Source organism: Dermacentor variabilis, chromosome 9 (genome assembly GCF_050947875.1).
Source record: "Dermacentor variabilis isolate Ectoservices chromosome 9, ASM5094787v1, whole genome shotgun sequence".
In the NCBI taxonomy this organism is placed as follows: domain Eukaryota; kingdom Metazoa; phylum Arthropoda; class Arachnida; order Ixodida; family Ixodidae; genus Dermacentor; species Dermacentor variabilis.
This window is the reverse complement of record NC_134576.1, coordinates 53415232-53430341: the sequence shown is the minus strand read 5'-3', so window position 1 is coordinate 53430341 and position 15110 is coordinate 53415232. Positions and strand designations below refer to the sequence as shown.

The following is a 15110-nucleotide window of genomic DNA, read 5'->3' as shown; positions in this document are numbered from 1 at the left end:
GAGGGTCTTGTTCAGGCGCTCCGTGAGACCATTCGTCTGCGGATAGTAGGCAGTTGTCCTCCTGTGGCTTGTCTGGCTGTACTGCAGAATGGCCTGGGTGAGCTCTGCTGTAAAAGCCGTTCCTCTGTCGGTGATGAGGACTTCTGGAGCACCATGTCGCGGCAGAATGTTCTCGACGAAAAATTTCGCCACTTCGGCTGCACTGCCTTTTGGTAGAGCTTTAGTTTCAGCAAAGCGGGTGAGATAGTCCGTCGCCACGACGATCCACTTATTCCCGGATGTTGACATCGGAACCGGCCCCCAACAAATCCATCCCAATCTGCTGGAATGGTTGGCGAGGAGGTTCGATCGGCTGTAGTAATCCTGCTGGCCTTGTCGGTGGTGTCTTGCGTCGTTGACAGTCTCGGCATGTCTTGACGTAACGGGCGACGTCGGCGGTCAGACGCGGCCAGTAATACCTTTCCTGTATTCTCGACAGCGTCCGGGAGAACCCGAGGTGCCCAGCGGTTGGATCGTCGTGTAGGGCGTGCAGTATTTCTGGACGCAGCGGTGACGGTACAACAAGAAGGTAGCTGGCGCGGACTGGTGAGAAGTTCTTCTTCACAAGCAGCTTGTTTTGTAGCGTGAACACAACCCGCGCTTAAATGCCCTAGGGACAACGTCGGTGTTCCCTTCCAAATACTCGACGAGGCCTTTTAGCTCCGGGTCTGCTCGTTGCTGTTTAGTGAAGTCTTCCGCGCTTATTATCCCAAGGAAGGCGTCGCTGTCCTCGTCGTCTTGCGGCGGGGGATCGATGGGGGCGCGTGATAAGCAGTCGGCGTCGGAGTGTTTTCTTCCGGACTCGTATATTACCGTGACGTCATATTCTTGTAGTCTGAGGCTCCACCGCGCCAGCCGTCCTGAAGGGTCCTTTAAGTTAGCTAGCCAACACAACGCGTGGTGGTCGCTGACGACTTTGAATTGCCTGCCATAGAGGTGAGGGCGGAATTTAGCTGTAGCCCAAATGATGGCGAGGCATTCCTTTTCAGTCGTAGAATAATTGCTTTCCGCTTTTGACAGCGACCGGCTAGCATACGATATCACCCGTTCAAGTCCTTCTTTCCTCTGGACTAGGACGGGACCGAGGCCTACGCTACTGGCGTCAGTGTGGATTTCGGTATCGGCGTCCTCGTCGAAGTGTGCAAGTACCGGCGGCGACTGCATGCGTCGTTTGAGTTCTTGAAATGCCTTGGCCTGCGGCGTTTCCCACTTGAACTCGACATCACATTTGGTTAGATGTGTTAGTGGCTCCGCGATGCGTGAAAAGTCCTTGACAAAGCGCCTATAGTAGGCACACATGCCAAGGAATCTGCGCACCGCCTTCTTGTCGGTTGGCTGCGGGAACTTTGCGATGGCAGCTGTCTTCTGTGGGTCGGGGCGTACTCCTGATTTGCTGACGACGTGTCCTAGGAACAAAAGCTCATCGTAAGCGAAGCGGCACTTTTCCGGCTTCAGAGTGAGCCCTGATGACTTGATGGCATCTAGTACTTTCGCAAGCCGCCTCAGGTGATCCTCGAAATTTCCGGCGAAAAGGACGACGTCATCCCAGTAAACGAGACAGGTCTGCCACTTCAATCCTGCTAAAACCGTGTCCATCACGCGCTGGAACGTTGCAGGCGCCGAGCACAGTCCAAATGGCATAACCTTGAACTCGTAGAGACCGTCTGGGGTGATGAAGGCCGTCTTTTCGCGATCTCTTTCGTCGACTTCTATTTGCCAATAGCCAGACTTTAGGTCCATTGACGAGAAGTATTTAGCGTTGCAGAGCCGATCCAGTGCGTCGTCTATCCGTGGGAGGAGGTATACGTCCTTCTTCGTGATCTTGTTCAGACGAAGATAATCGACGCAGAAACGCAGGGTTCCGTCCTTTTTTTTAACCAAGACTATAGGAGAGGCCCACGGGCTTTTCGACGGCTGGATGGTGTCGTCGCGCAGCATTTCGTCGAATTGTTGCCTAATAGCTTCACGTTCTCGTGTTAAAACTCGGTAAGGGCTCTGGCGGAGTGGTCGAGCGCTCTCTTCGGTTATTATGCGATGCTTTGCAACTGGTGTTTGTCGAATGCTCGATGACGTCGAAAAGCAGTCTTTGTATCGTCGGAGAAGATTTCTGATCTGTTGCTGCTTACTCATAGGAAGACTTGGATTCACGTCGAAGTCTGTGGAAACCAGCAATGCCTTTGTCCTCTCGGATTCAGCCGCATCTACCCCGATGAGCATTATCCCCGAACCAATTTCCTCGATGTATGCGATTGTCGTGCCCTTGTTGATGTGCTTGAACTCTTGGCTGAAGTTGGTTAGCATAACTTCTACTTGCCCTCCGTGGAGTCGAGCGATCCCTCTTGCGATGCAAATTTCACGGTCGAGCAGTAGATGTTGGTCGCCCTCGATGACGCCTTCTACGTCAGCGGGTGTTTCAGTGCCGACGGAAATAATAATGCTGGAACGCGGCGGGATGCTCACTTGATGTTCGAGCACACTCAAGGCGTGGTGACTACGGGGGCTCTCCGGCGGTATCGCATGATCTTCCGACAGCGTTATTGACTTCGACTTCAGGTCGATGACTGCGCCGTGTTGGTTGAGGAAGTTCATGCCGAGAATGACGTCTCGTGAACACTGTTGGAGGATAACGATGGTGACAGGGTAAGTCCGGTCGTGAATGGTAATTCTTGCGGTGCACATTCCTGTCGGCGTAATCAGGTGTCCTCCAGCGGTCCGAATTTGAGGGCCTTCCCATGCAGTCTTAACCTTCTTCATCTGGACGGCGATGTGTTCACTCATGACTGAGTAATCGGCGCCTGTGTCGACTAAGGCGGTGACTGCGTGGCCGTCTAGAAGCACGTCGAGGTCGGTGGTTCTTTGTCTTGCGTTGCAGTTGGGTCTTGGCGTCGGATCACGACTGCGTCGTGTTGAATTGAAGCTGGTGCGTCGCGTCGTCGCGTCGTCTTTCGTCGGTGTAGTCTTGGCTTCCTGACTTCCTCAGCACGGCGGCGTGTCGTTATTATGTCGTCGAGATGGTTTCTTCGGCGCTTTCGTCGGCGGCGGAGGATCTTCGTCAGTTCGACGAACAGCAACCGCACCTCCATCGGTTGCTGCTTTTAGTTTTCCGGATATGGGCTCGCTGACCGGCCCCGGGCTGGGCCAGTGTACGGTCGGCGCTGAGGCGACAGGTAGCGGCCTGGTGATGGCGAACGCGACGGTCGTCGAGAGCTCCATTGAGTAGCGGCGAGGTAGTCGGCGATGTCACGTGGGCGCTCTCCAAGCTGTGGACGCGGCGCGTTGACGGCGAAACCTCGCAGTCCCATCTCTCGGTATGGGCATCGTCAGTAGACGTGACCTGCTTCTCCGCAGTGGTAGCAGAGCGGGCGGTGGTCAGGAGCGCGCCAAACGTCTGTCTTCCTCGGGTAGCTGCACTGGGCGACGGGTGTGCGTGCTGGCGGCGGTGGTGGTGGTCGACGGAATTGCGGCGTTACGGGGCCCTGGCGCGGTCGTGGAAGGGGACCTTGACGGCGGGCGACGGCAGCGTAGCTCATCGCTTGCGGCTGAGGCTGCGGCGGTTCTGGTTGCACCTCAGGAACTCCAAGCGATCGGTGCACCTCTTCTTTTACGATGTCGGCGATGGAGGCCACTTGAGACTGCGACGAAGGCAAGACCATGCGCAGTTCTTCGCGCAGAATGGCCCTGATAGTCTCGCGCAGATCGTCCGTGGCCAATGATTGAATTCCTGCGTTGTGGGTAGAGCTTGTACGGCGGTTGAATTGCCGGTTCTGCATTTCGAATGTCTTCTCGATGTTCGTCGCCTCACGAAGAAACTCTTCGACGGTCTTCGGTGGGCTTCTTACCATCCCGGCGAAAAGTTCCTCCTTTACACCACGCATGAGTAGGCGGACTTTCTTCTCCTCGGCCATATCCGGGTCGGCGTGGCGGAACAAACGGCTCATTTCTTCCGTAAAAATGGCAACGTTCCCGTTTGGTAGCTGCACTCGGGCGTCCAGCATAGCTTCAGCCCTTTCCTCGCGCACGACGCTTGTAAAGGTGCGTAGGAAGCCGCTACTGAACAGGTCCCACGTTGTCAAGGTCGATTCCCTGTTCTCAAACCAATTTCTGGCGGTGTCTTCTAAGGCGAAGTAGACATGCCGCAGCTTCTCGTCGGAGTCCCAGTTGTTGAATGTTGCGATTCGTTCGTAGGTCTCCAGCCATGATTCCGTGTCTTCAGTCGCTGCTCCATGGAAGGATGGTGGGTCCCGAGGTTGCTGTAGGATAACAGGGGACGCTGGGGCAGCCATTGGGGTTGTCTTGACCACGATCTTCTTTGTCGTCTCAGGTAGAAGTCCGTGCTCTGGGGGCAGTCCTTGCAGTCTGCGGCTAGCACGCTGGTCTTGGGCAACGTTGGTTCTGTCCTCGGGCTTCGGGCTTGGGTCGCGGCTTTGCGGGGGCGTTCGGTACATGAACGCACAAGCACCTCCACCAGATGTCACGTGGTAGTGACGGTGAAGAAAGCAGCAATACGGTGGAATACAAAACTAGTTTTTATTGGGCGAACCTGTGCCCACAACAACAGGCTACACTTATAGCAGAACGATAGCGGCGAACACGGTCGGCGATTGTCGAAAATCTGATCAGCGGGTCAAGCGCGTCGGCTTTTATACAGCAGTCGTCGAATGTTCCAGACTAATCGTTCGGACCCGCGTGCCTTCCACAATGTTCTACACCATTCGCGTCACGCGATGAAATCAGATAACACAACGTTCGGCGACAATAGACAGCCGGGTAGACGCATCGATAACTTTCCAGAAACTTCGGATACATGCGGGCGCGTCCCGCGCTGTGCGATTACATTTGTTAGGCGGCGAAGCGTGGTCGCCCGATAAAGATAAGTATACACGTGTCAATATTATAACTTCTTAAGAAGATCGGAAGGGTATGTTGATGCATTCACGACCGTAGCTTTAATTTCACTGCTTGAGTAAAAAGAATATTAAACATTGATACTTCTTCCTTGACACAACAAACCATAGCGGAGAGGGGCTGACAGCTGTTGTGACACAGTTGTGGTGCAAGCATGGTTTCTTTGTATTGTTGCTATTCGACCAGCCTGTCAGCTGGACAGTATCTTTGGCTTGCTTGTTCTGAGTGGGAAGTAAACAACATGCATGGGTTAAGCTTGTTTCAAGAGTGCTTCATCGTTCTAGGAAATATTAAAATCTTCAAGGTTGTTTATTGGAGCAGTGAAAGTTGAAAGCTATGGTCTGCAGTATATGGCCATGGCAGCTCTACCTAAATGTGGGAAATGTAATCTCCGAATGTCAAAATGTGCACGTGACACCTTTGCCTGATCCAACAAACTATCAATTGAGTTGGGTCCTTTTCATCTGAAGCTTTTTATGCTGTAATGCTACGAATGAATATATACCAACATGGCTGAGTCTGAACCATTTATTTTAAGAAGAGCACTTGTAGTGACAGTTGTGAATTAGAAATCAGTTATTGTTTATCTGAGTGACAATAGTGATGGTGGTAATAATTGAAAAGCCTTAATTGATTGGTGTTTCTTTCTTTTCAGGAAAAGCCAAACACATCTGCAAGGAGCCAGTCATTCCAATTTTCAACCAATCCTCAGCCAATTTCTATTGTCTATGCAGAAATGACTAGCGCAAGAGTGGACACGGGACACTAAAAAGGCGAGTAGGACAGATGCAGACTTCCAACTGGTGTCCATTACAAAAAGGTATGCATATGTACTCTTGTGCACTTGATGATAATCAGTTACAATCGTGCAAGTCAACATGGTCATCACAAATAAACAAGCGCACCAAGGCCTAAGGCAGCTTCCCGCCTACAGGTCCCAGATATGCAAATTCTTTAGCAGTCAATGCAATAGCGATAGCTTGCTAACGCAGTTGCATTCTGCAATAGCCGCTGCCTCAATGACGAGTCTAGTGTTTCCTTTCACGTTGCTTGCTATTATTTCTGTTTGTTTCAAACAGTCGATGACATTTGCATTGGGAGCAATGGATTCCAAGGAAACCCTCTCTCTCTTTCTGTACTTTCTGATTATGTTCCTGTAGTCTCAAGTTTAGGTAACTTCCCGTTTGTCCCACGTAACGCTGCCCGCAGGAAAGAGGTATGCTATACACTATTCCTCTTGAGCATTTGACGAAACCCTTTGTGTGCACAATGTTGCATGATTTTGATTGTCTGCAGACAGGGCTGGTTTTGGCGCATAACTTAAATAGCTTGCGAGGGTCGGAAAAGACGACCAAGACTCCAGTCCTTTGGCGTATTTTCTTTAGTTACACCTATGTGATACTATTCGCAGGAATCTAGCAGTCATCTCATACATTCACGCTATCTTGCATAAACTGAAGAAACGAAGCCATAGGGCGGGAGTTTCGGTAGTTTTTACCGCACCCCACAACTTATTTGTTATGCACCAAAGCCAGCCCTGTCAGCAGACAATCAATTTCATGTAACATTGCTCACAGAAAAAGTTTCGTCGAATCCTCAGGTGGAGTAGTGTCTAGCATACCTCTTTCCTGTGGGCAGCGTTACGTGGGAAAAACGGGAAGGTGCCTAAACATGAGACTACAGGAACATAATATGAAAGTGCAAAAAGGGAGAGAGGGTTTCCTTGGAATCCATTACTCCCAATGCAAATGTCTTCCACTCTGAAAAAACAAATAACAGCAAGCAACGCACAAGAAAGCACTAGGCCCGTCAATCAGGGGGCAGATATCGTAGAAGGCAACTGCGTTAGCAAACTATCCCTAGCATTGACGTTAAAAAATTTGCATACCTGGGGTCTGTGTATGGGAGACGGCCTTGGTGCGCTCTTGTAACTGATTATGCTCAAGTTCATAAGAGTATATATACATGCCTTTTCGTTATAAACACTAGTTGGAAGTGTGCACCTGTTCCAGTCACCTTTTTAGTGTCCTGAGTCCACTCTTGCACTAGTCACTTCAGCATGGAATAGCAACTAGCCCGGTCTCACACCCTGTTCTAGTGTCTAGTCGTGCAAGTTTTTTTTTCCAGTAAACGAGAATAAACACAGGTTTGTTCAGATTCAAGCGGCTTGTTGTTTCTCGAACAGAAATATGTATGTATGCTGCGTACATGTCACGTGTAGAACCCAAGTGCAACACAACACTGACACGAAGAATGAGCGGTGTAGAAAACAATGACACTAGGAGGAAACATGCAAACACAGCACGTTCTGTGAGGTGTATGTCTTGTGTGCTACGATTTCTGCCCCGTTTCAAGCTATATCTTCAATGTTGTCTCAAGTTATCCACGTTGTAATGCACGACTTGGGTGGTTAATTGCACAAAATAACTAATTCCATTTCACGAAACAATTTGGCTGGAGAACACGAGCATTACCACTTATAAAGTATAGAAATTTTGCAAGCCGCATTTGCACCTGTCAATACGAAGCAACATAAAGTTGGGCAAGTTGATATTGATTAGTGGTATGGCAATGCAAGCATGGAAAACATGGACACAAGAATAAAAAGAATTGATTCCATTTTTCTTTTCGTTATTTTTGTCTTATATTTCCATACCTTTCCTTACCATGGTTTGTTCACTTTTCAAGGCCCCGTTTCTTCATTACCAATGTACGGTCATGTACTGTAATCACAAGTACGGGGCTCAATTTGCAGCATTTGCCTTTTACAGAACTCACCGTTTTTTCTTATTTGCAAAATACGGTCAATTCTGTGATCACAACTGCAGAGTTCACCATTTTCCATATAGCGGAAATTTTTACGGCCTGTTCGTTCTACGGACACACCGTTTTTCATTTACGGAAAAGTGTCCGACAACGTTTTACCTGCAACTTTTACCGTAAAGTGAATTTTTTTACAGTGTAAGTCATTGTTTACGGTTTTTCCACGTAGTCTAGATTCTTAAATTCAATCAGTTCAGTATTTCCCTTGCGTCACAAGGAGTGCCAGGGTATGCATGGTTTGAAAAATCGAAACTACGTCAGTCACCGACACCGCATTTTCTGCGACACGAGCTGCTTAACGCAATCGCGTTAAAATGACGCAGAAAACATCGACGATGATTGTGAGTGCAAGCGATAAGCCAGAACGATTGGAAGATCAAACAAGCAGTGGGCGAAAGTGCCCATTCTCCCATTCAGGTCCCTTCTCTCCATTCTGTTTCCCCAGAGTACGTGCCTTTTAGCGGCCTTCCTGCGACCAACGAGCGAGCGCGCGAACGAACGCGTGAACGAACACGCGACATCCTCACCTCCCTCCGACCCCTCTCGGCAATTAGCTTCCCCGACCCTCCTTCCACTCGTCTCTTCTGTATACCTGGCGTGGCCCGAGACCACGCACCGTTTATGTCGTCTTCCGCGACGAGCGAGCTATAAGCGACATCGCCATCCCCCGTTCTGCCCGCGCCTCTTCGATCTCGCCAGTTCGTTGCGCAAGAGCTGATGTGTGATGCCTCTCACCTTATCGCCCAATTCCATCGTCTAATTCCAACCCTTTTCACAGCTCCATTGTCTGAAAGCACGCGCCTTTTCCCTCCGCTCATTTTCGACCCTTCGAACCCCTTCAGTAGCCCAAATCCCGTTAACGTCGTACCTAACAAGATACGGCCGAAAGAGCCAAAGAAAGATATTCGCTTCAACAATGATGACTAGCGCAGGCGTTCATGTGAAAAGTAGTTCTGGAGATCCTCTTTGCACAAGCACTTACATGCCAAGAAACAGCTTGTTCTAACGAAAAACTACCAGGACGCTGTATGCAGCACCCGATTTATTGTGTTTGAATTCTTCTTTATGAATATCGGCGCGCGCATGTCCTTGAAACACTACGGAAATGTTTAACAGAAAGCTGCCCTATAAGCTGTCGAAATTACCGAGGCTCCGTCAGCAGTCCATCAGAGTGCAGACTGGTCACATATCGGGTGCACTATGGAGCAATCGCGGCCGCCACTCCAGAAGTTGACGCCACGAACGAACAAAAAGGAAATCGCTACTGCTCCATCGCTACAACTGCGCCTGCGCAGTTGGTTGGTGAACACGAGCTGGCGTTTGCAGCTTTGACAACCTCTGCTTGGTGTGGACTACATCAAAACCAGCAAAAATACACAGCTCTTCCAACGTCCTGAGCTTACGCGCGTTAGAAAATAAACGAAATGTGCCGTGAGCCGTAATAGCAACATTTGTAGTGTAAGTATAAAAAAAGGTACCGCCCAGTGTTACGCTGCAATAGGGCAGCGTGACATCATTGGAAATGAAATATAACAAATATTAGTTAATAAAAGCTGACATTCTTGATGTTGACATCGTTTGGGATTATTGCAAGCAGGTAATTTAGAAAGGCCCCTGCATCTTTCAGTGGTACAGCTAGCTTGTGAACACTGGGCGCAATGAGATGGCCCTTTTTTACTGCATTTGCCCCTGACGGCGAATATATCTGAAACCACTAAGTAGACATCTGAACAATAAGATCACCCTAAACAACAGTGACTCCTGCCGCATGCCTTAGCAGAAAGCGCAGTCGATATAACTATTTAGTCCTGTGTACGTTTGTTGTAAGCGCACAAATGACATTGGTCCTTCTGTTCTGTCTTGAAATCGTAAAAAAGGACAGCTATCAATTGCATTCGCAGTGGAGGTGCTGTGCTTCATCATTGACGGCAGTGACCCCGTGGGAGACCTGGCGGATGGATTGTGCTCAAAAATGTTCCCAGTCGTTAGTGTAGCCTTCCAGAGAATTAGAGGTGAGAAACTATTCAGATATGTGGTCATCTCGGTGTACTGCTTTTTGTAAGTTGTGTTTTACTGTGATCGGGATTTTTGTAACTGGCGTACACAGCAGGTCTGTGTCAGTGAGTGAACGTCATAGAAGATGCGCGACTCCAAACGCTGCGATAACCTTCTGCAAATTCTTTGTCTGAACGGTCCTAGTGAAGGAGCCAGCGGCAGGTAAATATGGTGAAAAGATGTGGGCACAACCAAGAACTCTGATCAGCTCTGCCGCGTATCATGTATGGTGTCTAATATTTCTAGGTAATTTAGCATTATCCGTCGTGCGATGGAATTTCCGTTAGGACTGAAGAAATGCAGAAATGTAATACCAGCGCCGAAACACGTTGTGTATAAGCAGTACATGCAGCCGGGCTCTCATGCTTCTTACTAGATTCACTGGGGTGTCTAGCACATAAGCAGGCACACGTGAAAGTGTGAAATGTATTGTCGGAATATATGCAGTCAATACATCTTCAGTGAGCTAAATGTATTTAGAAAGATAGAATTGGGGAAACAGTGCTTTAAGACAACAATTTTACAGCAACGAGACATATTCTATACCATATTCATTCAATTCGGTGGTCATTAGGCTAAACTAGTGAGTAGCCGTCGCCGTGATTTTATTAAATAAAATTGAACTGGTGAGGGTGCTAAGAATCCCTGGCTCCGCACAGGCCGCCATTGGAATATCAACCTGGCAACGTTTAACGCTAGAACGTTATCTAGTGAGGCGAGTCTAGCAGTGCTACTGGAGGAATTAGAGGGCAGTAAATGGGATATAATTGGGCTCAGTGAAGTTAGGAGGGCAAAAGAAGCATATACAGTACTAAAAAGCGGGCACGTCCTGCGCTACCAGGGCTTACCGGAGAAACGAGAACTAGGTGTCGGATTCCTGAGTAATAAGAATATAGCTGGTAACATACAGGAATTCTATAGCATTAACGAGAGGGTGGCAGGTCTTGTTGTGAAACTTAAGAGGTACAAAATGAAGGACGTGCAGGTTTACGCCCCTACACCCAGTCATGATGACCAGGAAGTCGAAAGCTTCTATGAAGACGTGGAATCGGCGATGGGTAAACTCAAAACAAAATACACTATACTGATGGGCGACTTCAATGCGAAGGTAGGCAAAAAGTAGGCTGGAGACAAGGCAGTGGGGGAATATGGCATAGGCACTAGGAATAGCAGGGGAGAGCTATTAGTATAGTTTGCGGAACAGAATAATATGCGGATAATGAATACCTTCTTCCGCAAGCGGGATAGCCGAAAGTGGACGAGGAGGAGCCCGAACGGCGAGACTAGAAATGAAATAGACTTCATACTCTGCGCTAACCCTGGCATCATACGACATGTGGACGTGCTCAGCAAGGTGCACTGCAGTGACCATGCGATGGTAAGAACTCGAATTAGCCTAGACCTGAGGAGGGAACGGAAGAAACTTCTACATAAGAAGCCGATGAATGAGTTAGCGGTAAGAGGGAAAATAGAGGAATTCCAGATCAAGCTACAGAACAGGTATTCGGCTTTAACTCAGGAAGAGGAACATTGTGTTGAAGCAATGAACGACAATCTTGTGGGCATCTTTAGGGAGTGTGCAATAGAAGTCGGTGGTAACTCCGTTAGACAGGATAGCAGTAAGCTATCGCAGGACACGAAAGATCTGATCAAGAAACGCCAATCTATGAAAGCCTCTTACCCTACAGCTAGAATAGAACTGCCAGAACTTTCGAAGTTAATCAACAAGCGTAAGACAGCTGACTTAACAAAGTATAATATGGATAGAATTGAACATGCTCTCAGGAACGGAGGAAGCCTAAAAGCAATGTAGAAGAAACTAGGAATTGGCAAGAATCAGATGTATGCGTTAAGAGACAAAGTTGGGAATATCATTACTAATATGGATGAGGTAGTTCAAGTTGCTGAGGAGTTTATAGAGATTTATACAGTACCAGTGGCACCCACGAAGATAATGGAAGAGAGAATAGTTTAGAGGAATTCGAAATCCCACACGTAACACCGGAAGAAGAAAAGAAAACCTTGGGAGCTATGCAAAGGGGGAGGGCAGCTGGGGAGGATCAGGTAACAGCAGATTTGTTGAAGGATGGTGAGCAGATTGTTCGAGAGAAACTGGCCACCCTGTATACGCAATGCCTCATGACTTCGAGCGTACCGGAATCTTGGGAAAACACTAATATAATCCCAATCCGTAAGAAAGGGGACGCCAAAGATTTGAAAAATTATAGACCGATCAGCTTACTGTCCGTTGCCTACAAAGTATTTACTAAGGTAATTGCAAATAGAATCAGGAACACCTTAGACTTCTGTCAACCAAAGGACCAGGCAGGATTCCGTAAAGGCTACTCAACAATAGACCATATTCACATTATCAATCAGGTGATAGAAAAATAAGCGGAATATAACCAACCCTTATATATAGCTTTCATTGATTACGAGAAAGCTCTTGATTCAGTCGAAACCTCAGCAGTCATGGAGGCATTGCGGAATCAGGGTGTAGACGAGCCGTATGTAAAAATACTGAAAGATATCAATAGCGTCTCCACAGCCACCGTAGTCCTCCATAAGGAAAGCAACAAAATCACAATAAAGAAAGGCGTCAGACAGGGAGATAATATCTCTCCAATGCTATTCACAGCGTGTTTACAGGAGGCATTCAGAGACCTGGATTGGGAAGAATTGGGGATAAGAGTTAATGGAGAATACCTTAGTAACTTGGGATTCGCTGATGATATTGCCTTGCTTAGTAACTCAGTGGACAAACTGCAATGCATGCTCACCTACCTGGGGAGGCAAAGCCGAAGGGTGGGTCTAAAAATTAATCTGCAGAAAACTAAAGTAATGTTTAACAGTCTGGGAAGAGAACAGCAGTTTACGATAGGTAGTGAGGCACTGGAACTAGTAAGGGTATACATATACTTAGGACAGGTAGTGACTGCTGATCCGGATCATGAGACTGAAATAATCAGAAGGATAAGAATGGGCTGGGGTGCGTTTGGCAGGCATTCTCAGATCATGAACAGCAGGTTGCCATTATCACTCAAGAGTAAAATTGATAACAGCTGTGTCTTACCAGTTCTCACGTACGGGGCAGAAACCTGGAGGCTTACGAAAAGGGTTCTACTTAAATTGGGGACGACGGAACGAGCTATGGAAAGAAGAATGGTAGGTGTAACGTTAAGTGACAAGAAAAGAGCAGATTGGGTGAGAGAACAAACGGGAGTTAATGATATCTTAGTTGAAATCAAGAAAAAGAAATGGGCATGGGCAAGACACGTAATGAGGAGGGAAGATAACCGATGGTCATTAAGAGTTACGGACTGGATTCCAAGGGAAGGGAAGCGTAGCAGAGGGCGGCAGAAAGTTAGGTGGGCGGATGAGATTAAGAAGTTTTCAGGGACAACATGGCCACAATTAGCACATGACCGGGGTAGTTGGAGAAGTATGGGAGAGGCCTTTGCCCTGCAGTGGGCATAACCAGGCTGATGATGATGAACTGTCGTTTAAAATTGGGTCTGGGGATAGAAATGGTAGCGTGGCTGAGACATGCACGTATATTGTTTATGCAAGGCGAATGCTGAAGGCTCCAGCTGACACTAGAACATGGCGCCTGAAGCACCCCAGCAGCAACGCTTCTTCGTCATCGTATCTTGTGTGCACTTCCTGTTCTGGATTGCGACAATACGGCACCAGGGTTGGAAAGTCGACCCGACGCAAGGGATTATGGCTCGGCAAAGCCACACACGTAAGGCTTTAAACGGGATACATGAACAACATTGGCTCTTGGCTGTACGGATGACGGGCTTGCCTTTCCTGGAGCAATCGCGTACGTGACATTCAAAAGCTGTCGCAGGATTCGATAGGGACCTGAATATTGCCACAGTTTTTCCAATAAGCCTACAAGACGAGATGGTGTCCACAGAGGACGAGGTGAATACTGCACGTCCACATGGTGCGTATCGTAACGGGACTTCTCGACAGCCAGAGAATCAGTGAGGCGAGCGGGGGCCTGTGCTGCCATAGAAAGCGCATCGCGGGCATAGGCAGTGTGCGACTCTGTACCTTGTGGGAGTAAAGTGTCCAGGGGCAAAACGGGATCATAGCCAAACAGTAGATACAACGGCGAGTAAGCAGTAGTGTCATGGCGAGACGATTTTTACGCGAAGGTGACACATCGCGGAGTGACGTCCGAGCCCCGGTTGTCTGGAGAAACGTACATACCTAGCCTGTCGACAAGCGTTCTGTTCAGGTGCTTTGTGAGACCGTTCGTCTGTGGATTGTAGCCAGTGGCGTTTTGATGCTAAGTAAAGCATAGGCGGAAGATATCAGCAATGACCTTTGACAAGAAAAAACATTCGCAATCCGTGGTGAGCTGAGGTGGAGCACCGTAGTGCAGGATGACGTTGTGTTGGAGGAAATCCGTGACGTCACTGGCACAACTTGTTGGCAGAGCTCTCGTACTAACGAATCACGTGGCCTAATCCGGTGCAATCGCAACCCATTTGTTACCCTTAGTTGAGAAAAGGAAAGGGCTAAGTAGGTCGAGTCCCACGCAAAAGAATGGCTCAGTGGGGATATCGCTGGGTTGTAAACGCCCAGCTGGAGCCATCAGAGAGGGCTTCCGGCGTTTGCATATTTCGCAAGCAGTCACATACCGGCGCACAAAGCGGTAGAGGTCGGGCTTGAAGAAACAGCACCGGACTCGGTCAAAGATGTGGCTAACACCGAGATGCCCAGTGGTGGGTGCTTCGTGCAGTTGTCGAAGCACGGTGCGTTGAAGGTGCCCCGGTAGTGCCAGCAGTAGGTCAGCACCATCAGGGCGGAAGTTGCGTTTGTACAGGTCTCCGTCTGACGTGCAGAAGAGAAGCACGAAAGGATCAGGAGTTGGCAAGCTTACCTGATCTATGATGGCTCGCAGAAAAAGAGCATGGCGCTGTTCATTGCCAATGTTGAGGAAGCCTGAGATGGGCATAACGATGGTGTCGGATTCGAGGTCTGTGGCTTCCGGTGGGCAATGAGGTTGGTGGGACAAGCAATGAGCACCCTGATGCAAACGGGCGGGTTTGTACACTACAGGGAAAGTGTACTCTTGCAAGCGCAATGCCCAAAGTCCAAGACGCCCTGTAGGGTCCTTCAACGAGGAGAGCCAGCAGAGTATGCGGTGGTCGGTAATTGCGCGAAGATGGCGACCAGATAGGTATGGGCTAAACTTTGCTATCGCCCAAACCAGCGCTAGGCACTCTCGCTGCGTGAAAGAATAGTTGCGCTCGGCCGTGGACAGAAGACGG

General features: G+C 48.7%; 1 protein-coding gene across 1 annotated transcript in view; it reads left to right on the top strand.

The window, feature by feature from the left end:
• Positions 1 to 14785, top strand: part of LOC142558352 (uncharacterized) — a 52099-nt gene extending 37314 nt beyond the window's left edge. Inside the window, exons 3-4 of the mRNA XM_075670497.1 lie at positions 9669 to 9779; positions 14682 to 14785. Coding sequence (XP_075526612.1) covers positions 9669 to 9779; positions 14682 to 14785 — 215 coding nt within the window. The remainder of the gene's footprint in view (positions 1 to 9668; positions 9780 to 14681) is intronic.
• The last annotated feature ends 325 nt before the right edge of the window (positions 14786 to 15110 follow it).